General features: G+C 41.5%; 1 protein-coding gene across 2 annotated transcripts in view; it reads right to left on the reverse strand.

Annotated features, from left to right (window-relative positions):
- Window positions 1–1,596: 1,596 nt before the first annotated feature.
- Window positions 1,597–26,635, reverse strand: part of SNAP91 (synaptosome associated protein 91) — a 66,206-nt gene continuing 41,167 nt past the window's right edge. Inside the window, exons 15-30 of one of the 2 annotated variants that reach the window (XM_083497241.1) lie at window positions 23,397–23,411; window positions 23,046–23,225; window positions 19,616–19,723; window positions 18,698–18,988; window positions 18,404–18,484; window positions 18,181–18,252; window positions 17,230–17,313; window positions 16,051–16,134; window positions 13,202–13,345; window positions 10,874–11,023; window positions 9,684–9,714; window positions 8,492–8,603; window positions 6,718–6,798; window positions 5,631–5,735; window positions 3,563–3,665; window positions 1,597–3,093 (exon numbers count right to left, since the gene is read on the reverse strand). In XM_083497241.1, coding sequence (XP_083353367.1) covers window positions 3,573–3,665; window positions 5,631–5,735; window positions 6,718–6,798; window positions 8,492–8,603; window positions 9,684–9,714; window positions 10,874–11,023; window positions 13,202–13,345; window positions 16,051–16,134; window positions 17,230–17,313; window positions 18,181–18,252; window positions 18,404–18,484; window positions 18,698–18,988; window positions 19,616–19,723; window positions 23,046–23,225; window positions 23,397–23,411 — 1,631 coding nt within the window. In that variant the 3' untranslated portion in view covers window positions 1,597–3,093; window positions 3,563–3,572. Of the gene's footprint in view, window positions 3,094–3,562; window positions 3,666–5,630; window positions 5,736–6,717; window positions 6,799–8,491; window positions 8,604–9,683; window positions 9,715–10,873; window positions 11,024–13,201; window positions 13,346–16,050; window positions 16,135–17,229; window positions 17,314–18,180; window positions 18,253–18,403; window positions 18,485–18,697; window positions 18,989–19,615; window positions 19,724–23,045; window positions 23,226–23,396; window positions 23,621–26,635 lie in introns of those variants that run through there. The other variant, XR_014524625.1, reaches the window with a different exon arrangement.

Genomic DNA, 26,635 nt, shown 5'->3' on the forward strand with positions numbered 1-26,635 from the left:
GTTCTTCTGCAAAGTCCCGACCCGTCTCACTAACATTTAAGAGTGTCAACAGGCATATTGATAAGATCGAACTGGTGGACACTCTTTACCTGGACTATAAAATCCTTCACTAAAGATTCCTGAGCGAATTTAAAAGTCATAGGATAAATATAGAAGTCCTCTTATGGATTGCTAACTAGTTAAATAACAGGAAGCAGGGAGTAGGAATAAATGCACACTTCTCAAAGCAGAAGATAGAATTGGGGTTCATCCAAGGATCTGTATTGGGACTACATCTTTTTGACGTGTTCATACTTTAAGAGATGAGCAGTGATGCACATGGAGCTAACCCCCACCCCAATTTATTCACACATATACAGAGAGAAGAGGAAGGGGGGAGGTCTGAGCTAGCAGTGAGACTAATCAGGAAAGGTATCTTGGGGTTGTAGTGGAGAGTGCAGTGGAAGTGTTGACTCAATATGCAGCTGCTATTGGCAAGGCATCAAAAACAATCGATCTCATAATGCCTCTATAATATATTGTATGACTGAACAATAGCTATGTGTATATAATTTTGGTCACTATGGGTATGTTCACATTACCACTTACTTCATATCCAGTGCTAGTTTTTGAAGCAACATTCACCACAATCCGTATTGATCCTATTGTTTGACAAATAGTACCTTGGGTTAAGAACTTTGCTTCAGGATGAGAACAGAAATCGTGCTCCAGCGGCATGGCAGCAGCGGAAGGCCCCATTCGCTAAAGTGGTGCTTCAGGTTAAGAACAGTTTCAGGTTAAGAACGGACCTCTGGAATGAATTACCGTACTTTTTGCTCTATAAGACTCACTTTTTCCCTCCTAAAAAGTAAGGGGAAATGTGTGTGCATCTTATGGAGCGAATGCAGGCTGTGCAGCTATCCCAGAAGCCAGAACAGCAAGAGGGATTGCTGCTTTCACTGCGCAGCGATCCCTCTTGCTGTTCTGGCTTCTGAGATTCAGACTATTTTTCCCCCTTGTTTTCCTCCTCCCAAAACTAGGTGCGTCTTGTCGTCTGGTGCGTCTTATAGAGCGAAAAATACGGTAAGTGCTTAACCTGAGGTACCACTGTATTCTCTGGTACCATTATAGACCAAGGTTCGGGGTTTTTGGGGGGGTGATGGTGGGAGCTTATGGGACTTTTGTGCCAGAACCTTGTGATCCACCAGCTAGAGTGGATTTGGGTTAGACCAGCCCCTCAAATCCATAGCTGCTCCTTCTCACTCTCAAAACACACCGCATGCATCCATAGATCACACTCTCTCACACTCATTGCTCATATACCTCCCTTTTCCTCACCTTCTTACCTTCTTCTGGTTCACTTTCCTGGGAGTAAGCCTCATTGAATACAGCAAAACTGACTTCTGAGCAAAAAGGGCATATGGTTGTACTGCCAGTCACAATTGCTTTAGTAGGCTGGAGAATTCTCTAGCAGCTGTCAGATTTAAAATGCCAGCAGACTCAAAGAGCAAGATCTCTCCTGCTCTGAACAAGCATGTCAAACTGTAGTCAGCAGCTATTGTGTCCCTACGAGAAACACCAAATGGCGAAGTCAGAGCAACAATCAAAGGACACAACTTTTGTGTTTTAATTTACTTTGATCAAGGTGTTTTATTGCATCTCAGAGGGTACACATGCACTGGGTTTTTCTCAAATCAAAATACAAAGAAAACCCACTTTGAAATTCTCTCTCTCTAACTCTCTGTCATTACAGTGTATGTTATCCCCACAATAAGTTCAGATACAACCACTTTTTAAAAATGGTACCATATATTGATTAAATAGTTAATTTGAAAGACTTAGGTGAACATCTTTCCAACCTAATATGCTTTTACAAAGAGCTGCCAAGCCACTTGTAACACTGATCAACAGTGACCTTATTAAGGAGTCAAAAATCTTAAGCCAAGCCATCAGCACAAACAGTATGAGAGAACAAACTAAAACGTTTAAAGGAACACAATTTTTTTCTCTGTTTACAGTAAAGGGTGCAGTTCTCCAGTTTAGTGCAACCTCTAATCACAGACAGTACGGAAGATACACAGCGGTGTATGGGAATGGAAAAAACACTACTAGTCCAAGGCTCATACAGAGAAGCACCAAACTAACTGGTGTACATAAAAGCTAAATAAAAAATAAAATAAAAATGATTCATGATTTGCCAACAGATACACTGAGCGACCTAATTAACCTGACAATCCTTAAAATGTCTGCCCAGCTAGGATTTTCCCCCCCTCTTAGCAACATGGCAAGGAACTTGCCGTTTACTTATTTTCAGTGCATTTAAAATAAGAGCTGATAAATAAGCTGGTTTTAAAATGGGAAACAAAAGTCCCTTAAATATTTTAAAATAAATTTGATAAGGTATGTTCAATATTTTTTTTGAAAAAAAAGTCTTTGCAAAGGAACTTGAAAGAAGATGTGTTAAATGGGAGCTCTCTTTTATATTACTTTTTAAAATTATCTTTATAACATGTACAGTGCCACAAAAATAAAACATATTCCACAACAAATTCAGAATCCTGCATTTGGGGGGGACGGGACGTTTTCCACACAAAAAGAGTTTGTAGGATTGAGAGTGGTTTTTTCTTACTACCTTGGTATCATTACACTATTATTTTGTATAACAGATATACAAGAGAAACTGGACTTCAAAAGGGAAAAAATTTAGAAGGTTTGCCAAAGTTATTTACACGGAGACCTCCAGAAACACAGACACATCGCTCCAAATGGCTCACCACACAACAGCTGCATAATCTGCCCCTATTGGATAGGTTCAGAAAAGCACTAAGAAGGCATCAGAAACATACATCCATTGTTTAAAGTTGTAAAACACATAAATAATAACCCAAGTACACAAACTGAGAAAGAGAGAGAGAGAGAAGAGGGATAACAACTAAGATAGTACACATTCCTAATGTTCACTTTCACAGCTGTGCTACACGTTTTGGAAGTAGGAGAGAAATCTGTAAGCACTGGGTTTGGTAGTGGTGGCTCACTTGGACAACTCCGAGCAACAAAATTCTTGTTTGTAGATTCCAAGCTTGCATCTTCAGTTATCCTGACAGAAAACTACAGCTGTGGAAGTTGGGGGTGGGGGGGAGAGAGCAAAAGAGAAAAACTAAGCAACAAGCATTTGAATTAGTTTCACGATCTGGCATTACCAAAATACAAACATAATTTTTATTTGTATGCCGCCTTTCCATAGTTCAAACCATGCTCCAGGTGGCTGACAACATGAAAAAATACATTTACAACATAACAAAAGTAGTCATAAACAATAAATAAAACATCAAAAAAATACACAGCCAAACTGAAAAATTTCCACATAAATCATTGTAAGATCTAAAATAAACAATGACTTGGGACGGAAGGCGAGAGGCATGGGGGCACCAAATGTTGCCGATGCACAAGAAACCAGTAATATTTGGAAGCCCACTGCTAAAACCTTCCAAACTTAAGAAAAATTAGTTATTTGACTTCAGTCACCTAAGCAAATGCCAGAAAAGAAAGTTCAAGTAAGTAAATAGGTCCGGCAATGTTATACCTTAAACAGTTCATAAGAAATCCTTGATGTTAAGATCCGCTAATGGGTCCTTTGATGGTGGTTTTTTGGGACTCTGAGTGGCAGGTGTAGGACTTGGAGAGAGCTTAACGGGTTTCCCATCAGTCAAGAAGAGCATGAAACAAACACACAAACAAAAGAGAGAAGAGAAGAGTAGAGTATAAGGACAACGGTAAGATAAATATTAGGATTCACGTATGAACAAAATTAAGATGCAATAGATAATCTGAAGATTAAAATTATTCAAATGTTACACCCTGTCCCACAAATGTAGTTTATTTTAGACACATTTTAAGTTAAGCGTATCTAGGGATGGAACACACTGTAGTGGGTAAACTTCAGCACTTACCGTATTTTTTGCACCATAACACTCACTTTTTTTCCTCCTAAAAAGTAAGGGGAAATGTCTGTGCGTGTTATGGAGGGAATGCCTACGGGTGGCATGCCTACGGATTTTCCTCCTCTAAAAACTATGTGTGTCTTATGGTCGGGTGCGTGTTATAGAGCGAAAAATATGGTAAGTTGTGCTGGCAGGTAAGATAGAAGACAAATGAGGAGATAGTGGCTCCCTGACCCAGAATGCTGTTTTGTTTAGAAAGGAACTTTATCTTCTCAAGTTTGATGATGTTGAGTACAAACTAATGCATTTTACTATTTATTTATTTTTACTTGACGATTTATTTACCTAACTTGTATTGAGGACAGCATCTTCAATCACGAAAGAAAATGGGTGCAATAAACCCATTTTCTTCTGCTAAAGGAAAGTGGCATGCAAGCATTTTGTAGTACTACAGAATGACTGCTCCCCACTTTGCATGGACGCGTGCAGCACCCCTGATCCTAAACGGCTCCTAGCAGTATTGCCTGGCATCGCCACCCCCCCCCCCGGGCTGGATACCTGGAAGTTCCCGCCCAACCTCAGACAGTCAACCAATCCCGGTGGGGGAGGCTTTGCCAGGGGAGTTGGCCAGGTAGGGGGTGGGACTTCCCTACCCACACAATAGAGGGTGGAACTTACCTGGGGAATCACAGTTGGCTCCAGAGCTTCTCCCACCCCGCCCTCCCTCAGTAAAGCTTTCTTTTGCAGGTTAACTTTGTCACGGGTATGCTGGCGCTGCTACAAATTGGTTGCTATGAAAGGGCCGGAAAGAAATTTTCCTGCACTGGCAGGTTTTGCCTTCCCCATAGCAAAACGTCACAACTTTGGCGGTTTCAGGCCTTGGGTGGAATCCTTTAGTCTTTCTTCCCTAAAAGGGAAGAAAGTGGTGACCCATGCCCCCCCCTGCAGCGGCGATCCCAGGGTTCCCCGTTAAAGGGGTTGTTCTAAGGGGAGTCATTGGTCTCCCCCGTGTTGTGGCGAATTGGGGGGCAGGCTCTCTGCTTGAACAGATGTTCTCCAGAGACAGTCCAATCCCCACTCAATCTGGATAAGCCTGATGTTCCCCAGATCCCTGGCTGGGGACTTTGAGGGATAAACGCCCAAGGCCTAAGCCAAGGTCTCCCTACATCTGAATCTTAAATAAAGTTGTGGCCAATTTTAATCCCGTAACACAGTGTTGTGTGTCTTTATTCCACACGGGAGCCAGCCTTGGGTTGGGGGGGTCTCTGCCCGTCCATGCAAATGCAACTGCTCTGCATGGAAGCCAAAATATATTGGAATACAGTCATATCGTGGTTGTCTAACACCTTGGGAGTCAAATGTTCCGGCTCCCGAACGATCGAAACTCGGAAGTGAGTGTTCTGGTTTTTGAACTTTTTTGGGAAGCCGAACGTCCGACGGGGCTTCCGATTGGCTGCAGGAGCTTCCTGCAGCCAATCAGAAGCTGTGCTTTGGTTTTCGAATGTTTTGGAAGTTGAACGGACTTTCGGAATGGATTCCGTTTGACTTCAAAGGTACGACTGTAATGGTTTAAATGTTTAAAACACTCAAAGGAGTTTAAAAGGTAAATTGCTGAAAATACAGGAGAGGGTCACAGGTCAAAAGAGGAGACATAAAAGCTAAGCTGCTCCGGGAAAAAAGACCTTCTAGAGAGAAATTGTTAGCCCTTACTTGTGCACCAGCTGCTGCAGCTGCTCCAAATGGCGGCCTCATCATAGGCTGTCCGTACATAACTGGCTGCTGTGGCATCATTGGGACACCTGATCCAGGAGGTTGCTAGGAAGTATTAAGAGAACAATGAGTGATGCATGCAGTACAAACAAGGCAAGCTTGAGTCTTAGCTGGCTGGCAACATCTTGGCAAGACAGGTACTGCTAGCCTCCATCCTTTCAGGTATGCACAGTCCAATGAGTGTGCCAGAGTTCCACTATACAAAAATCAAATCTCAACAACAACAATGCACACACTTTAGGTAGGCTGTATACCCTATTGTCAGTAGTTGTCAACTTTTTCAGACCTGGGACTCACCTTTAACCCAAGCATGCATTGTGGGACTTTTCTTCTTCTTCTTCTTCTTCTTCTTCTTCTTCTACTACTACTACTACTACTATCTTCTACTACTACTACTACTACTACTACTACTACTACTACCTATCTGTATGGTGGTAGTGCTGCCACCTTAGATCAGGCTGTGATCCATTACTGAGTCCTAACCAACCAGATGAAGAACAACGCCATTTGTAATCTGTTAGCAAACCCCAGCAAACTCCTTATGCAGTGCACTGTGTATTGTGCAGTGACAAGCATAGAAATTGGTGTTCGGTGCATCGATTGGCATCAGATGTATCCTTTTTAAAGGGAACGTGTTCCTGGTCTTCAAGGTTCAAATGATAAACTTCAATGTGTGACAAATGTCTGGTGAAAACTAAGAAGGCAGGACCAAAGAAAGATTCCTGGGGCAGAGCTTCAGAGCTCTGCATAGTTTTCTTGCTCCTTCCAGAAGCATGCAAAATATTCAAGTTAAGCAAGGTTACAAAAACGGTAATGTGGGCTGACTTCTGTTTCTCCTCCTGCTGAATGCTGACTTTTTTTTTATTTAAAAAGGGGCAAAATATACAAGTCTTGGCGATAACCAACATAAAAAGGAAGCAAAGGTTAAGTGGCAGGTGGTGGCAATCCTTCCTGTCATTGTTTTTTTGTTTTGTTTTTTAAGAAAATGACTGATCAAATGCAATCTCTATTATTAAATGTCACTCACCATCCCAAATCCTGGTGCAGGCTGTGCAGGGGGGGCACCTGATGTAGGAGGGGCAGCACCTGCTGGAGCTCCAGATCCTGTCTAGAAACCAGGATAACAAACACCAGACACTGATTACAGATGATACAGATATGAACGCACGCACACACTCACTTCCAACATTAAGTCACTGTTCAGCACTCATTACAGAAGCCCATCCTGTCATTTCCACATCCTGCCAAAGTTAAATCAACATAGGACAGATTAATTGTATTAAAAGCTGTTGTCCAGCAATTATCCTCCTCTTCCTTGTTAACTCGCCTTTCACGTAAGTCTCAAGGATTTACAGTTATACAATAAAAAAAACCTAACATACAGTCATCAATTTAGTTTGTCGAATGTTACAAAGTTCTGGGTTTATTCAGAGCTACTTTTGAAAATATTCAACTTCTCTACGTTATTCACTTGTTTCTCAAGCAGACAGCCTCATAGCCAGATCCGAACACAGTGACTTTGGCCCTAGTTCCTGCCTTGTGTGCAACCCCTTTCCACTAAACTGCCACAGTCTAATAAATAAATAATAATAAGAAGAAGAACAACAATAATTTTTATTTACACCCTGCCCTCCCCAGCCAAGGCCGGGCTCAGAGCGGCTTACAAGCAATAATAAAAACAAGTTGAATGATTACAACTTAAAAACAAAATTAAACTACAACATTAAAATATTGAAACATTAAAATATTAAAATGTAGCCTCATTGCAGGAGGAGAAGGAAAGGAAAAAAGAAAGAGGGGGAGGGAATCAAATTGGCTCCAAGCCAAAGGCCAGGCCCTGCGGAAAGAAATCAGATCCTGCAGGGCCCTGGTCTCATGAGGCAGAGGGTTCCACCAGGCCGGAGAGAGAGTTGAAAAGAGTCTAGAACTCTGAAATGTGCTGGGTCTTGAACTGGCCATACTGTCGCCATGTGATGGCAAGAGGTGCAAAATGTGGCACTAGGATACTGTCGCTAGGCATTTTGATCACACCATGCTTATCTTGCTTTTACTGCACTGGCTGCCAGTTCATTTCCTGGCTCAATTCAAGGTGCTTTATAGCCTTAAATGACTTGGGGGCAGGGGACCACAACAAATGGCTTCTTCCATATGTTCTTCCCCAGATCATCACTGGACCCTCTGTTTCAGATTATGCAGCCCTGTGAGGCTAGTCAGGCAGTGGGCAGCAACCAGAGGCAGAGCTTTCTATGGATTGGTGCCTACCCCATGGAATAAATTGAGATTTGCCAGGCCCTGTCTCTTTACTGTTTTAGAACACTGTATTGTCTGAATATTTTCTTGTTTAATTTGACAGTTTTTATATTTCAGCCTGCTGTCCCAAGGTGGTGGGTTGTTTCACAACAACCAACAACACTATCAACAACAGTGATTTTAACAAATATTCTAGCTTCCCATGGTTTTTTAGCACTCTGGATTATTCTCTGAAGTAAGGTTGGGTATAGTGAACAAAAGCGTTAAGGTACAGGAAGCATAAATTGAAAACACACTTTCATTCAAACACTAAGGAAGTGTTATGCTCCCGGAACAAATGATAAGATAACTACATAATTTAAACAATAGTAGGATGGGATATACATTTCCTAAGCTTTCTAACATTAGTGTAAACAGACTTCAAACAATCCAGCCCGTAATAATGGTTTTCTAGGGTGACAAAGCTCTTGCTTGTGGCAGAGTCTATTGAAACGGCTGATCAATTTATATGCATTTCCCTAAAAATAAGAAGTATCAACAACACTACATACCAGTGGGCCACTTGGAGGAACGCCAGTTGACCATGTTGCAGGTGCTACTTTGGGTTGCCAATTGGCTCCTCCTGTCAACTTCCTTTCTCCTGCATTCCACTGAAGATCTCCCCTAAAACAGACAATGATTTTGAATGCTAATCAACCAACCAACCAGCTAAGGGAGAGTATTGGAAATAGTGCAATATTTTGGGCTGGAACAAAAGCAATGTTTAGATTTGCACTACTACTGGCTTTTGGATTACAAAATGAAATACAGGTATACCTCATTTTATTGTGCTTCACTTTGCACTTTATTGCAGATATTGCTCCTTAAAAGGAGACGGATGCAGCTGTAGGCAGCCTGCCACTTCCAGCGGAAGGAAGCCTCCTGCCACCGCTGCCACTTTCTGGCCATGGGAGTGCAGCTGGCATAGCGCTCCCTCCCCCCCTGAAGCCTTGGGGGCCTGGCTTAATAGACTACAGTGTGATGCAAGCATAACTTTTACACACACTGGGAAACAATTTTGTGTGTGTGTGTCGCTTTATTACAATATTGGCTTTATTGTGGTGGTCTGGAACCAAACCCGCAACATCTCTGAGGTATGCCTGTACAATGTTTCTTAATCTTCAGTATGCAAAGGAAAATACAGCAATTCATAAAGCTTTCGCTTATGAAACTGTGGAGAGAAGTACTAGCACTCTATTCTGTCATAAGAGACCAGGTTTTTACTGATAAGACCATTCTATTTTTGTCACCTTTCCAAAGAATGGATTTGAAAGAATACATAACCACTTAAAGACTATTTATAGGCACTGGGGGAGGAAGAGGAGTGGGGGGAGCGCACTGCCCCCAGCAGCGCAATCCCAGTAGGGTGCCATCGTGCCCCCCCCGTGCTGGGCGCTACGCCCCTGCAGGCAGTGTGCCCCGCCCCCAGGACGCGCTCTACACCCCTGCGGCCGGTGTGCCACACCCCCAGGATGTGCACCACGCCCCCGGGGTGCACACCCCACCCCCGGGACACACCCCAGCCCCAGCCCCACCTGCTCTCTGCTCCCTGGTGCTGGAGCATGAAACTCCGCCACTGTTTATAGGGAAGCAGAAGTTTCATTAAAAATACTACTAATAAATAGAAGCACCGCAAATGCAAAGTCAGTCAGTAAAAAGTACAGTATATTCATGTCTGGAATTTTTATTTTAATAGCTACTTACTTCTTTGATGTTGTACCAGAAATTCCAAGATCTGCAAAGATGGGAAGGTAATTTGAAAACTTCAGTTTTGCCCAACTTGCATATAAAGATATCAAAGTCTATTTCAACAGTTCTTACAATGACCAAAATATGCCTGATCATTTTATACATAGGAACATGGTATAAGACAGCTTTATGAGTTGGAGAGTTGGTTCAATGAGCTCAGTTGCCATCTAGCAGCAGTTCTGAGGAACCAGTGACTCTCTAGATCAAGGTTTGGACTACAATTTCCATCATCCCTGACCATTGGTCCTCCTAGCTTGTAGTACAAATACAGGTGGGGATGCACGTTTGAGAAACCCTCCTCTAGATGGTGTTGGACTCCCAACATTTCCAGTTATCATGACTAGTGGTCAGGAGCGATTGAAAAGGGGATTCAACATTTGGAAGGCCACAGGTTCTCCATTCTTGACTTAATGAAACCATTGACTAATGAATGCAATTTTGAGCTCATTGAATCATTAAGGGTCAACAGACTTAAGCAGCATTTATTCAGCTATTAAAAAAAGTGACTGAAATGAAAATAACGCACAATATATCAGAAAGGTTTCTCACACTATTCAAGGACAGATGCAACACTGAGATGCAATTTCATAATCCTATCTGTTCTGGGCATCTTCATGCAAACCCATGGCCTTTATTACTGTCATCTGAGTGTTAATCTCTGAAGCATAAAGTAAAGCCAGAAATCAATGCTTATTTTAGGTAGCATTTACTGGCCATCCATGTAACCACAAATTTAATTTTCTACTTCTCACTTTAAACGCTACTCTTAGGAATGCGAGTAATTTTATTTGAACTATTATTCTTCCATTTACTATCTAATTTTTAAAAAAATGTCTTCAAGTGATTTGCTTAACTTGTTGTAGAATTGAGCCAACTCAGCAATATAAAAAGTGTTGTATATACTTCAGTGTCAAAAGTTCAAGACGAGAACAGGAATTTCCTGTCACACAGAAAATGAAAACCTCATCACTTTGTCTTCCTATAGGGGAAGAAACACATCCTTCTGCAATAACTATTGAAGAGATACACAACAGAGGCACACTGAGTGTAAATCGTGTCTGACTGATTAGTACGATACACCATGGGTCACCGAAAAATAAACAAAGTGAAACCCACTTCCAAGCATTGCAGTTTCCCAAACTTACTCCCTACTAAGTTCGCGAGAGAGGAATCAAGATCACTTCCAATGCCTTTGGTTGCAGCTGAAGTAGAAGAGGCGGCTATTCCTGAAGCAGAGAGTGGTTGACCAGATGGCATCATAGTTGGCATAAGGAGGTCACCTAAGCCATCAAACACTGTAGATTAAAACAGAGCAGTAGTTTAGGGCACCAATCTTTTGTAAAGCACGGCCTGGGTTAACACGGGTCAAGGCAACTGACATCCAAAATGGTCAAACCATGAACTTCGTAACACATACAATCACTACAGGTCTTAGTACCACCATCACATAGATTTAATGTTAATGTAATGCCAATGGAAGGCATGCATGCAAGCTATCTGGCTAACACACTGAAGCTTACTCTAATCCTGTATATAATTTATTCTAATGAATAATCTGAAGAGATCCAAATAATGACTAGTATTTTACCTTGGAAACCTCTTAAGATGTAGCATACCCTGCATTTCAACACTGCTTAGCTTCCAATACCATTACCATGAATTCAGATGGAAAGAGAAATGAAGTTATGGGTTTTTTTCAAAAAAATAAAATAAAAATCAAGACAAGACCACATATTATTATACTACAAGAATCTTCTATGGGGTCTTTGTTACATTCTGAAATGTCAAACAGGGCGTCTGTCTGGACACTGTTTCCTCCCAGGATAGTCCTTGGGAGAGGTTAAGAGTAGGTCTCAGGTTTGCACACTCCATCCCTTCATTTTTCCCTGTGGTGAGAAGAACAACTGAACTAGACAGTAGGCCACTATTTGTGTATGAATTCAAGGTATCACAGTCCACTTGCCAATTAGCTTTCTAAGACCAGAAAAGAAAGCATGGAGTTAGGTAACTACTGAAATGAATTGTGATTGCTGCAGAATTGCAGATGTGGAAGGAATTACCATCAGAGAGTCGTTTCATAAACTACATTCAATAACTATGATACCCCCAAGTTTAATTACCTGCAGCCAACTTTTTAATCTTTCTCCCTTCAAAAACATCTGAACTACCCCACATTTAGCTTTTACATATGGCAAAGAAAAAGTTAGGGACACCATATGGCAATGGTTTTATTGCTTCTGGCAGGCAAACGTGGGAAGTTTCAGAATATCTCCTTGAATTTTCTCTATAATAAGTATTTTTGTCCTCCAATTTCTATCTCAGCATACTTTATGGCAAACATCTGGCCAATTCTCCTCGGGATTGTCTAGGTAGTTATTGTAACAGTACACATTAAGTGTGTCAGGAAGAATGGATAGTAGTGGGTGCAAAGAAAATTGGAAAACATAAAACCTGCTGAACATTAAGCAAGGGTAAGAAAGCCAGAGAAGATAACTTGTAGTAAGAATTCCTGGGACAGAAGTATCAATAAGCCTATTGTGACGTCCATTGGAAAACTAACTGCACAGTAAGTTTTCCACACCACAAAAGTATTTCATTTCTGACATCTACAAGCTAGGATAGTGGGTTATATTTTTTCCTTTAAAAGTTTTGCTTTAGAAGGTATCAGAAAGAATATAATACTGCCATGGTTTGGCCTAACTTTTCCAGCTCAAATATCACATTTGGAAAAATATACCACAACTCAGAGGATCTCATCCCATTATACCCAATTAGGTAGCAATTTCTAAGCCAGACCAACATTACATGGTGAGTACACCTATTCACATCAGATGTGCATGCCAATGTTAGTAAGCCAACTTGCACTATGCTCCAACAAGCGATCAAATAAAGCAAAGCAATACTAAAATATTTTGTTTTTATTTATTCTGTTGCAGAACTCACCCAAATTGCAAATTTGTAGCAAGGCCCCAGCATGAAAGTATAGAATGAAAGAGATACAAACAGAAAACGACAGAGCAGTGATGAAAGGTTAAGCTTTATGTCAAGGGAAGAACACCCTGGAAGTCCATTATATCTAACATTTTTGTGCCATGCACGCTTGGAAAAGGCTCAGCAAAAATAGCAAGACCACACATCCATATACTGAATAAACAGTACAAAGTGTCTGCAGTTTCAGGAGTTTCCTTTAAACAAACATGCATATAGAGCACATGCAAAGAGAGGACTTTGGTTTGATATGTGTTTAAACCCTACGAAAGACAACTGCGTAACGGGAACTTTGCTTCAATTTACACTGCGCTAAACGTTTACCCATTTCAAAGGAACACAAGGCAGGGAATTTTTTAAGCCTCCAAGGAACTCCCTTTGAATGCCCTTTTGCACATCAGGTAGAGTTGCAAGAGCATCTCATCTCATAAATGAAATCAGCATTTTGTTCTGGAAATTCACAAAAACACAACACCCCAACTCACCTGAGGGATCAAAAGAACTGCCGCCAGGAGAAGGTGAGGGTGATGCTCCAAAAGCAGCTTCGAAATTGGGCTGTAGTATATTAGCCTGAGCTGGAGTAACAGGGGAAGGTGAAGGAGAAGGAGCAATAAAAGAACCCCCAAAACCTTTGGAAAAATGAAAGAGGGAGAAATGAGAAAGTAATTAGATAACTACTAGAAGCTGGCCAGCACACACAGATCTGAATACTCTTAAGGGGCAAAGCAAATTTTTGGATACACGGTACTATTTCTTGCTTTACATAGCAGAACAACTGGGGACTGTAGCACATCCATCCTCTCAGAACACTTTATGGTAGAACTTAATACTAAAAAAGCCTCTTGTCCTGATCGAACTATTAGGGATCAAAGTGGCTTGCTGTATCATTTCCTACCCTTCAGGACTTAATTGCTGCAAGATCAATTTAGAGCTGAGATAAGGCTTGATGTAAGAGCTTGCACACTTACTGCCAACAACAAAAGCTACTTTTGACCATTTGCTATGATTCTACATTAGAGGGGAAAAGAAACTCTAATAATTATATAATCACTTGTGAAATATATACACCAGCTTTATTCATTGTTTAGAGCCTGCAAGGGTCCCAAGCTAGGAATAATACAGTGAAGGACATATGATCTCATCGGACACATTATGGTACACATGGCTATCCTGCTCTTTTGACATATTTGTGTACTGTACTATCAAGGTACATTTTCTGAATCAGAGAGCACTCCAAGATTTTGCTACTCCTTTTACTGCCCTTCTAGTGCATTAGTTCTGAGAAATTCGTAAACATCGTCATCTGCGTAGCAGCCATGAGTTAGCTAGCAATTATCTAAACTGGAGGGTATATTTGCGCACACATTTCAATTATAAATCCCATTTTCACTCATTGCATTAACTTCAGCAAAATAAACAATTGGCAGTAGGCAAGAGAAGAGGGCTGAAGCAGTAATGTGCTTCCTTTGGGTTGCAAGGCAAAATAATACAGCTAAGAAGGCTTAAGTCAGTCTTATTACTAAGGGTCTGATAAAGCCATAAAAGCCTTCAAGAACTAGAAGCCAAAGCAGGGGTGGAAAACCACCTTCAACCCAAGGGCTGCATTATCTTCTGGGCAGCCTTCCAGGGGAGACCTGCTAGTGGTGGACAGAGCAATGGATGCAAATTTTACCTTTGTACAGTAGACTAGTTTCTATACACATTAAACACACCCTTCTCTATCGTTCAACCAGGGAAGCAAGAGGTGCTATCAGAGTTCAAGGGCACTATCTGGCTGTGCAAAAGCCCTCAAGGAGAACGTCTATCGGGTCCACTGAGCGGTGTAACTTGGGGAGAATTCTGAGGGGCAGCTAGAGAGGCCTGAAGGGACACATTCAGACCCAGGGCCTGGATTTCCCTACACTTCCAACTTTTTATATCTGCCGCTGCATGAATCAAGAACTAAATGTTTGGCACCTCCGCTTTCATGCTTTAAAAGCTCTGCCTTTACTTATGTTATTGCTGAAGCCTAATCAAAGTCACAAAAAAGCAAGCACAATTGCATCTACGGTGTAAACATGCTGCTTACTAATGGTGTTGCTACTAATAATGAGTAACAGAGAGCTTTGCTACTGAGCAGCCTGTGAAATGGATGCATTGTGGGAAACTACTTTCTACAATACATTTTAGAGGTCCAGGTGGAACTGCCTCCACAAGAAAAGGATGCCTCTATACTATAAACATGAAAGGTTGGCTTTGATGAAATATTGTTCTTGTCAGGAAGGCACCCTTGGAATAGCATTCCTTGTGTTCTCTTTAGAGGTGTGCAAATACAGACAATTCTGTTCTGGACATGCATCTCAGGCAAATAACTGCGTCCCCTAATTTTGTGTGCCTCAAATCAGCCAAATCTCTCTCAGGTCAGGGCTTTTTGTTGTTGTTTAATGTTCTTTGTTTCATTCAAATACATTTTATCCCGTTTTTACTTCAAGGAATTTGGGGCAACATCAAATATCCTGTAAGCACACGTACCACGTTTGATCTGAACAACTGGGTGACACAGACTGTGTTGCGAGAGTGGAGGTGGTGCCAAGATCAGAGAGTGGGAATTTTAACCAAAAGATCTCCCTGGTCTTAGTCTAATGCTACCTATGGCACCATGCGGACTCTTAGGATAGTAATCTCTAGTTCGTTTAATTAAACGTTTCATAGAATAAATTAAGGCTAACGAAAAGCGTCAAAATGATGTCTCTGCAAATACTTTGCTTTCACTGCCATCGGTAGAACAGAGAAATATCTTCTTTATCCTGACTGGCTAAACAGAACTAGCAGCAACACAATTCTATTGGCTTAGAACAGTGGTGGGAAATCTCTGGCCTGTAGATTGAAAGTGGCTCACTAGGCCTCCATATCAGATTTCTCACATCACATTCCTTCCTACTTCCCTGTGAAATTCTACTGAGTTACAGCTAAGCTTTTAGCACTGAAAAAAACGACTTCCTCTTTTCTCTGCGTTCCAAGAAAGGCAAGCTAAGATGTTTCTGCATGTGTGTGTGTCTGAACATGACAGACAGATGTGGTGTGTGTTTTGACTCCACCCACTTGGGCAAGTGGTCCTCAACCACTTTTCTTACCCTGAAGGAATTTAGCACTGCAGAGGCCTAGTGTTCCCCACCCCTGGCTCAGAGTCATGTTTTCTAATGCACCAAATGGAGTGAAGCTTGCTGCTTCTGTAAGCGATCACCCAATATCTGTGCTCAAGTAAAGAAATATTAGTTTATGCCAAGAAAGACAGCTTTTAAAAAAACAACTACCACCATGATGTTAAGAATGGCACATAATTGTTTTTCATTACCAGCCAATAGGTCGGCGGAAGCAGAGGAGCTAGAAGCAGCTTGGGTTGCAGGCTGGGGTTCAGGAGCACTACTTCCAAAAGCATCTATAGGTATTTCCATGAGACAGCAATAAAAGGCAAGAGGGTTTAAACAATGAGTAGGTTAATGTACAAGTCTGGGGCAAAGCACACAACCCTGGACTACCAAAACAAGACAAGTGCCATTTTTCATGGCTGTAGAAAAACCACCACCAAGCATATTAGTAAGTTTTGATCACAGCTCTTCTAGAAGAAAGCAAAAGAAAGCTATCCTGTACCACCCTACTGAATTACCAGTTTGCATTTGCTGATCTGAAGCAAATCACTTAGGTACAGTCCAGCTGAAGGAAGGAGAAACCTGTGGCATTCCAGATGTTGCTGGACTCCAGCTCCCATCAGCCCCAGCTGACATTGCTAGTAGTCAAGGATGATGGGAGTCTGGTCCAGTAACAGCTGGAGGACCATAGGTTCACCATTTCTGTCTAAATGGAAGCTCAGCTTTCTGCAAAAAAAACAACAACCCTCCCTCCGTGCCCATCATTGGCAAAGTGACGGAAAGCTTGATTGTACAGAAAATAAACACATGTATGCAAATATTTTAGAGGGAAATATTTTCCAGGCATTGAATGGAAAAAGCATAATTAAGGCACAGTCAAATTCAGATTCTCAAATTTGTAAAATATGATAAGCTTCCACAATTTTGCCCTTTTGTATCAAATTCCACAGAAGTGGGATCAACTGACATATCTCTCCCATTTGAAAACACATCAACTAAAGTTTCTCAACTCCATTCCTTACTAGTGACTTAAAGATATTAGGCAGCTGGAAACAGAAACCACACAAGCAATATAAAAGCATCACTGCAAAGCACTCTATACACACTGTAGGTGAAGAATGTAATAATTCAAGTTATTTAAGCAAGAAAGCAATTCCATGCATGAAATGTTGCTGAAAATCAGGAGAGATGATGGAATAAATAAAAAAGGCTAATGGTTTATTTTATAGCAAACAGTTTAAATGCATGTTCAGTAACAACATAAAAACTGTAACAAACAAAACTGTTAAGGAACTTTAATTTCTAGTGAAGAAAAATGAAATGGAACTGAACTGAACTGAAATGAAATGTGAAGTTCTCTAATGGTGAGAAGGAACAATACCCACCACCAAACAGGTCAATCACACCTGAAGACTCCACTTTAGCTGGGGAGGCAGTGGGCAGGGACGATGGTGCTGCAAATGCATCCACTGCAGTAAGCATGATATATTTAGTATAAGCAAATCAGGAGTGATGAGATCCAACTACCTTGGATCCATGAAAACACAGTAAATAAACATTGACTTCTGAGATATCAGCACACGTGTTCCCTTTACATTTCTCATGCAGCATCCAAAATTTAGTTCTTTCCACTACAGTACTTTAAATAAGCATTTTGCAAGCAGTGCAACTATTTTAACACCACACACACACATACACAGTTCCTTGACCATTTCTATTTATCGTCTATACATACAAACTTTATCATACATTATTTTTCCTTGATACTCATAAGGATTTAAAATATATTGTATCACTCCGCCGACATCTTGTGATAATGTCTCATCTATGAAATCAACTCACTGACCCAAAAAGTAATTTTTATCACAGGGAGAAATTTGCATATGCAAGTCCTTCCCCCCAAATTCCCTGTATCTACCAAGTCATGCTGCCACTACTACTTATCCTAATCATTGTTGTGACACATCTGCAGTATGATCTTAAGCATGCCCACTAAATCAGGAGTTCTATTGAGTTCCAGGTCTCTACGGAGTCTGCTTAGCACTGCCACTTCTTTGTTCTCCAGACTTCCTTGCAACCTTTATTGTCCTTGCCACACAAAGCAGGTGGTAAGATTCAAACCCAATGGGACTTCCTGGAAATAATTTTCCAAGTACTCTGGGAAATGTTGTTGCACAAGTTGCTTCAAACTTGCATACAGAGGAGAGATCAGCTTTGTATCGATGAAGAAAGTAACCACTGACTCTTCAGCAGCTCAAACTGAGTTGCATTGAAACAAATTTGGGAAGGGAAGGGTTGTGATAAGTCATTTGAGAGAAAGCAACAAGCACACTCACCAGATAAGAGATCACCAGTTATAGAACTCTCAGGCACAGGAGAAGCTCCAGTTGGTGGAGAAGAAAAAGCATCTTGCAGAAGACAAAGAAAAACCAAGTAGAAAACAAATGAAGATTGGAAACAGAGAGAGATGCTTCACACAAAATACTGGTCAAATTAGAAAAGCAATTAAGAGAAGGAGGAGTTTGGGTTTTTAAGGGGAAGGATAGTACTATTCTTTACCTGTACCAAACAGGTCTATGCTAGGAGTAGCGTCTGGCTTAGGTGCTGCAGAGGCATCAGCAGGTGCAGACTCAAACAAATCTAAGATCAAGAACACACATGTCTTTAACTCATTTCTGGGAGACAAGACTTGGCAGTTTTTGCAGCTCCAACATGGATTTTTTTTTTGTTTCTTTCCAATTGTCACAAACAGTATACGTGCAAAAGATTGTTTGCATATGCTGTACATCCAGGATCAATTCCCCCAGAAACATTCTTTTTTTAATTAACAAAAAAGAGTTAAAAACAAATTACCACCAAAGATATCTAGAGCAGGAGTAGGAGCGGAGGAGGAAGTGGTGGTGGTGGTAGTGGTAGTAGCAGACGTGGTAGCAGTAGTGGTAGTGGCAGTGGCCGTAGTAGTAGCAGTAGTAGCAGGGGTTGGAGGGGCCACGGCAGCAGCTGGAGTAGGAGTAGTTGCGGGAACTGAAGCGGCTGCACTAGTTGTAGGGGTAACTACAGGAACGCTGGTCTCGGTGGGCTTCATAGCAAAGAGGTCCAGCTCTGGAGCAGCCTCTGCACTGCCTTCAGATGGGGCAAAGGGGTCTTGTAAAAGGAAAGGGCACAATATATACATGGGATCAGTAGGGAGGGAGATGGGGAGAAACCACACAGAGTGTGGATTAAAACCACACACACACACACACAGAGAGAGAAAAATATAGTATATTATGCATACACACAAAACACAAGAGATCATTAGCTAAGCCTCCATCATCTTTACCAAGGGGTAAATAAACACAGCTTTCCCCACCCCCACCCCTAAAAAATAAGGTGTTTTTTTAAGCTTCTAAAGTTATAGTGACTCTGTTATAACGTTATGGTAGCAACCACAGGAAGAAACCCACTGACTGACCTTTTAACGTTCGGCATTGTTAGGATGTTTCAGTTAAAAAGGGGGTGGGGGGGAACTTCACTGGAAAAGAAAAAAATTAACCACGTTTTCTCTACACATGCTCTGGGGGGTCTACAGATGTGGGGGGGGCGGGCTGCTTGATAGATTAGAACTACCTCCCAAGCTGTTGGAGAAAAGATTAAAGGAAGTCATAGGGTGGTGGGGGAAGAGGGAGAGAGAAAGAGAGAGAGAAGAGACACAAACATACTGCCATGTAGTTTATTTCAACAGTACGACAAACACGACAATGACGGACTAGCTAATGAGATGGAACCCACCATTTCCTGAGCATGCATCAAGAGCTGCTGCTACAGGGGTTGGGGTAGCTGGTGCTGCCGCCCCTTCAGCTGCTGCAGGGGCTTCACCAGGAGAAGCTGCAAAGGCATCTTGAATGCAGTTTTAGGAACAGAAATTAAAGAAGGATTAAAAGAAGAAGAAAATATAGTAAAAAAAAAAAAAGAACCAGGTTAAAAATGGCATAGAAAAGATTCCCTTATACAAACTGGAAAGGCAAGAGTGTTGGCGGGGAGGGCCCCACCTGAGTTTTTTTGGTGGTTGTTTTTTTTGTTGTTGCAGATACCAGCAGGTAGCTTTGTTTACTCAATCAACTTGTAGTAGGTGAGGATGCAGAGACAAGCCTGAGGGCCACAGGCAAGATATGCAGGATAGCGAATCGCGACAAGATATTCATTGTATAAGGGTTCTGAATAGCATGCTCATGTAACAACCAAAATATTTTTTTATAAAAAAAAAGAACCAAAATAATGGACTGTATACAATTAGGATTAAAAAAATTGTAATTAAGACATTAACGTTGTCCTATTCTGTCAAGCTCTCTCATACGTATCTGAACAGTAATTCTAAATCTGGGGTATTTCCTAAGATTTAGGAACCAAACTGTACCAGCAGGCTTCAACTATTTGTACTATAAACTGCAACAATTCCTGATTTTATGGCAATAGGAATGCAATACTGATGTTCACTTGCTCTAAATAGCTCTTTCAATGTGACTTAAATTACACTGATATTCCAACATATACAGCCTACTCCCTAAGGAGATGAATTACTAGAAAAATAATCATCATAACCTTACACCGAGCATATAGCATCTTCTTAGAATTATATAATTACAGTTTTTGGTTATACTGTCCTAAGCAGTTTGACACCCTTTTCTTACATACTATCATCCATACACCATGGGTATCTAATAGTGCCTTTGTGCAATAATGGAAATTACTCTAAAAGTTTCTACAGTCATAATCCAGCAGTAGTGTGGGGTTTTCTAGCCTAGACTGTTTTCCATTATCAGGATTAATCTAATACAGTCGTACCTTGGAAGTCGAACGGAATCCGTTCCGGAAGCCTGTTTGACTTCTGATTGGCTGCAGGAAGCTTCTGCAGCCAACTGGTAGCCGCACCAGACGTTCAGATTCCAAAAGAATGTTCGCAAACTGGAACAATCACTTCCGAGTTTGCAGCATTCTAGGGCATTCGGGATCCAAGGTACGTCTGTATGGGGAACTTAGTAGCTGTATGCAGGCAGATACACTAATGCATTCTATAAGTCACAGGAGTGGGGAGTGGGTGTGCCAATTGGCTCTGCCCACATGCTGACTAGCCCAAGTCCCCTGGCACCTGCACATAAATGTGTCTGCAAGAAAGGAGCCTCCATGCATATAAGTGTATGTGTGAAGGCTTCTGTCTACATGATCTGGATCATTTGATGATTGCAACAGAGCAACTGACAGTGGTACCATTTCCTCCCCAACTGCTAATTCCACAGTGGCAGAAAGAGAGGAGATGAGCCATCTGGATAGCCTTTGTAAGCAACGCCACTGCCGCCGCCATGCAGAATGAATGACAGAGGACAAGTCCCATTTCAAATTGTTTTCAATTTAATTGAAAGTCTTGACACAATCCAAGCATCAAAGACTTCCATTGCCCATCTGATTTTGGATTTGATACTTCCCAAGTATAATGGTGAAGAAGGCAGCTGCTTCCCACCTTCCCCTTCATGGTACTATTACCCACTGTAGACTGCTCTACGGCAATACAGGAATCCAGCCTAATCCATCATCTGTGAATGGATGGGTAGGCAAAGTGACTATGGTAGAAGGGGAGGAACTGAAGAAACCATGGCTGTGGGGACATTAAAGAGAGGAGGGTTAATGAATTGCAAACTAGCATTCCTAAATCTGAATACTGTACCATGCAACCCCTAAAAAGGAAGGAAATGTTTTAAGTTACAATTTGTCCAAACACAAAAGCTTTACATGCAGTTAACGTAGGCATGGCATTTTCATGTTAAAAATATACATCTTCACACACACAAAAAGTTACTGATGCCAGCTATTCTAAAAAGCTCACGTTGACATGCATCTGAACTGCAACAGAACCAAGCTAAAGCTGATTTCACACTACTGAAGAGCAAAAGAAGAAGAGAAGAGCAACAGGAAATGGAATCTGCCAAGTTCTCATTGCCCTGAAGTTGTGTAGTCTCCATTTAACACATTACAGCAAACTGTATGGCAGTTGTCCAATAATTAATCGAGAACATTTCAATTTTCAAAAGTTCTGCTTTGACAAAGTAATTAAGAAGCTTTATATTAAAGCCACATCAAAATATTGATGAAAATGGAACACAATTTCCTAGCTGCTGTATGGATCATATTTTGCTCACCTGAGCAACCTCCTAATCAGCCATTTGTTCTTTTTGCACAATGCTTTGTATGTGTTTGTGTGTGTGTGTACTTCTGAAAAGCTTGCTTTAAAAAAAACAAACAAACCTTTGACTGTTCACCTCTACATAGTTCTATCTTTATTTATCGTTCCATCCTTATCCTTATTGTGATATCGATATATCACAATGTTTGGCTGGTGATAAATCTCAATGTTGAAAACCAGATATCGCCTAGCCCTACTTTGAAATATAGATTAGCAGCATAGCAAAACAAGGTAAGAGAATGGCTGAGCCTCCCTCTCACTCTATCAGCCTTTGGGATGTTGCACGAGAGGAATTAACCAATGATACCACTTCCTGCCGTCCAACATTTTAGCATGAAACTTATCCTGTGTCAAGACTAGGATACAATCCGTAGGATTTACAGAGCTAGTAGCAGCAGCTGCTGCTGCTGCTGCTGTGTCAACAGTGGGTCTGTGGTAGAGTCCCAAACATGGAAAGCTTGTGCAATCTCCACAATAAGCTTAATAGTAACTAGTTTCAGTGTTATCACTTCCCCTTCTCTCCCCAAGCATTATTCACAGCAGCTACATGCTGCCTACCAATGGAGCTTTCCTCCCATAGCAGTAGCAGCTTCAGAGGTGGGGTGATTTTTGTCAGGACCACAGCATGGAGAAAAGGATTGAATCCCACTCCTCTGTGACCTGGTCTTCCTACCTCCCAGGGCTATTTGTAGATAGAGCGATATAAGCAACTTAATATTGTGTGTTTGTCATCCCTTGGCCCACTTCAAGTTTCCATGGTGATCACTCCCAAAAGCAACCTTGCCTTTGGAAAACTTAACACGCAAATTGGGCTATCCTGAAGCTTCCAGGTATAAGTATTACATTTTGTCAGTTCTGCAGCAAGTCTATGAAAATGAGTGGGTTTCAACAATGTTTTCTCATCCTCTTTTTTTTTTTTCGAGAGGGAGGGAGAGAGGGAGAGAGGGAGGGAGAGGGAGGAAAAACCTCAGTGACAAAACTAACCTCCAAAGAGATCCACTTCAGCAGAAGTAGGAGCAGCGGCAGCTGTAGATGTAGCAGAAGCAGATGCTATTTCAGTAGTAGTAGTAGCAGCAGCAGCTGCAGCAGCTGGAGTGGGCTCTGTTGCAAACGGATCTGAAATCTGCGGCTCAGAACTAACACCGGAAAGCCCAGCCAGACCGTCTACAAGTCCATATATGAAGATCAAACGGAAATAGTGAGCAGAAGAGAGAGAAAGAGAGAAGGGGAAAACAAACTAACACTACATTGCAAAAAAGAGTGAAATGGCAGGACTAGGCTAATTGTGTATTAACAATTTGGAGGAACTGGGGTTAGAAATCAAGCGTTACTCACCCTCTCCCAAGAGGTCTGCAGCATTGTCCGTTAGAAGATAGCAATGTAAAGAAATAAGAGTTAATAATAACTGCCAGGGCCAACATGCATGCTATCCAGAAGTCATTCTCTGCCAGCGTGGGGCTATTTCAAATCAACAGGACGCTGCTCTAACTCCAGACATGCCACAGGTACCTTGCATATGGTTTTATAGGATGCAGTCTGCTTTCTTTTTTCCAAAGCTCCTAAAAACAAAGACTTAAGTGGCCGAGACTTCTCTGAAACCATTTCTACCACAGCTTCATCCAACCACATTTCATCTTTAAAAATAATCTGGACTCATCTGATGCATCATCCCCCATGTACCATTTCATTTTTCAACACCCCTGGGAAGATGAATACCACTTCACCCAACTACAGTACATTCGAAAAGTCCATCATGAAATGACACAAAAGTGTCACTATCCAACAGGCAGCGAAGGTTGTTGGGTGCAAGCACTGATCAAGCCAAGTGCAACATATATATAAAAAAATATTGAAAGAGTACAGCTCAGGCCTGTCCCGTCCCTGCTCTGCCCCTCCCCCCTCACAAAGAAAGCATCTCTTCCTGACTTGCAAACCCAGACCTTTAAGCCATAATCTTTTAGATACCAGAGTTAGCTTTGAAAGACTCAAACTGGAAATGACCCTTCCCGTCTAAATGGACAAAAGCGGACAGCTAGGTTTATTGTTCTTGGCTATAGCTCATGGTTAATGAGAAAAGAGTTAAAGAACAAGCCCTGGTTTTTTAGAACTTGCTCAGCCAAACTCTGACCCAGTAAGCCATAAGCCAAACGTCATGTAAATGACGCAAATGTAAGAAAAAGTAGGCAATACAGATGATTCCTTGTTCCACTAACTATTCCGCGGTCTGAGTAAGCAGTGATGCACAAGGAAATGTGGTACTCTCTGTTTTTTTGTTGGATTCCAGCTCCCATCAACCCCAGCCAGCAAACAGAAGAAAGCATGCTGATGACCAAATATGTCTCTTCTCTCTGCATCAGAGGCACAGAGAAGAAATCTTAACAAGAGGTCACAACAATAGGTGCTCCACTGTAAGATAGCTTGCAGCCTAGGTGTGTATTATCTGCCATGTGCATCACTGAAACTCTGCTTTCCAATTCCACACAAGAAAAAACAACCTTGAACCCTTGGTGACCACAATGTATATCTGCTGGGCTGCACTGGGCATAACCAAGCCATAAAGTGTGCAGCCTTGACTTTGGGTGTAGATTAAACTTGGGGGAAGTTGTTTCACTTTAAATTTTCCTCTTAGGCAGCATGCTTACTGCCTCTCTTTCTCCAACAACTCCCCCAGTGCCCCTATAATATGCTCTAGAGGCTCTCTCAACCTTTTGGAGCAGATTTTGGGGGCACAGGGGCAGATGAAGAGGTGAACAGTGCAAGGCAATGCCCCACTTTGAAGTGGACCTTCCCTTACACAAGTGGATGGATGCAATAATTAATCTGCTAGCCAGTTTATCACCATGACAAGAATGACAGCTTTTAATTTATAGGTATCACTAGAAACCACTTTCATGTTTCAGCCCTAAAATTCCAGTTAGAAGCAACAACGACAACAAAAAAGAGCTTTGTAGCACCTTAAAAGACTGATTTATTATGCTACCAGCTTTCATGGACTGAAGTCCACTTCATCAGCTAAATGAGATTGATATGATTTCTGCTCTATACTGATAAATGTTGCCTTCCATCTGGACAACAACTTCCAGAGAGGGACCAGGTTTAGTCTGAAGCAGACCCTAATCTACAAAAGCTTATGCTATAATTAATTGTTAAGCATTTTTAAAAGTTGCTATAAGACTCTTGGTAGTTTTTGCTGCAAGTAGACGAACATGGCTGCTGTTCTGGAAGTCGTTAAGAAGCAGCATGAGCATAGCTCAAATAAACACAATTTATATTTCAATTCACACAGTTGAACAAGACACTCCCTGCCCAGCAATAAATTGGCTGTATTATAAATCTATACTCCTTTAAGGTGATACTTAAGGTCCTGTCTGTCTCCTGCCTGTTTTGGGTGCTCATATAGCCCAAGGTTTAATATTCTCAGTAGGTGTAAGAAGGTTTTCTGAGTTCTGGCAGCCTCCACTGTGGTTCCAGAGTACTGCATATTTAATGATAATTTAAGGCATTCGGGGTTTAAATGTCACATTCCTTCTACAGAAGGAGAGAATTAAAGCTCAATATAGCTAGGGATATAGTGCTCTTGTTATAGGGCAAGTCACAAGTAAAATGAGAACACATTTCGGGATCCGCGTTTTATTACACTAATGGCTATGCAGAGATCAGCAGAAATAGAGACCCACCTTGGATTCAACCACACTCATTCACTGTACATTTGCCAAAATGAAAGCTTTCAAAACATGGTTTTCTTTGTGAAACAGGATTCACTATGGAATAATGAAAACTTTGAACAGATAGGCTGAATCTAGACCTGCTATTCTGAGCTTTCTCAAAGTTCCTTGTTAAAATGAAAACAAAATCAAGTGGGTTTTTTTTGGGGGGGGGGGTTGGCAGATTCTTAATATCCCATAGACCCTACCATGCAAATGCTGCTGCTATAGTGTTCTTTGAAAAGAAAAGAAAAAAGCTACAGAAAACAGTAGTGAATGCTTCTCTCAAATGGTGACACTATCCATATACATTTCCAAAGGACCTATTGGTTCTAAAAAATGGTTCGAGATACAGTGAGAACATCTAGCGCTATTTCAGGATTTCTTTTATAAGCGACAACCCACGTAGGAAGATGACCGCATGCCCTTACCAGGGGTTATCATGTGCTAACAACTGTGAAGGTGCAGACCTAATGGATTCCATGCCAAGTGATGTCATAAGACACCCACTGGCATGAGAAACCTCTTCCTACACCTGTTACCCAGTGGTGGCAAAAGTCTTTTACTTATCAATACCTCGCCCAATTGGCCACTACTAATATTTCTATGTGCCACGTGATCCACCTGGAACAGGTAAAACACAGAAGCTTGGGGAGCTACATCCCTCTCCCCCAACACTCTGACATGCAATATCAAACTAGAAACCTGAAGTAGCAGCAAGTGACTGGTGTTCATCCAAGGGGTTGGAAAATGAATGTGGCCTTCTGCCCACTCTTAAAATAGTAAGGTTTGGTTTGTTAAACACCACCACACGCAACATATAGCCCTTGTGCTGGCTAGTTCCAAGAAGGATTCTTGTCACTTATTAAG

The sequence above is a fragment of the Podarcis liolepis genome, assembly GCF_965112155.1.
Source record: "Podarcis liolepis genome assembly, chromosome: 3".
In the NCBI taxonomy this organism is placed as follows: Eukaryota; Metazoa; Chordata; class Lepidosauria; order Squamata; family Lacertidae; genus Podarcis; species Podarcis liolepis.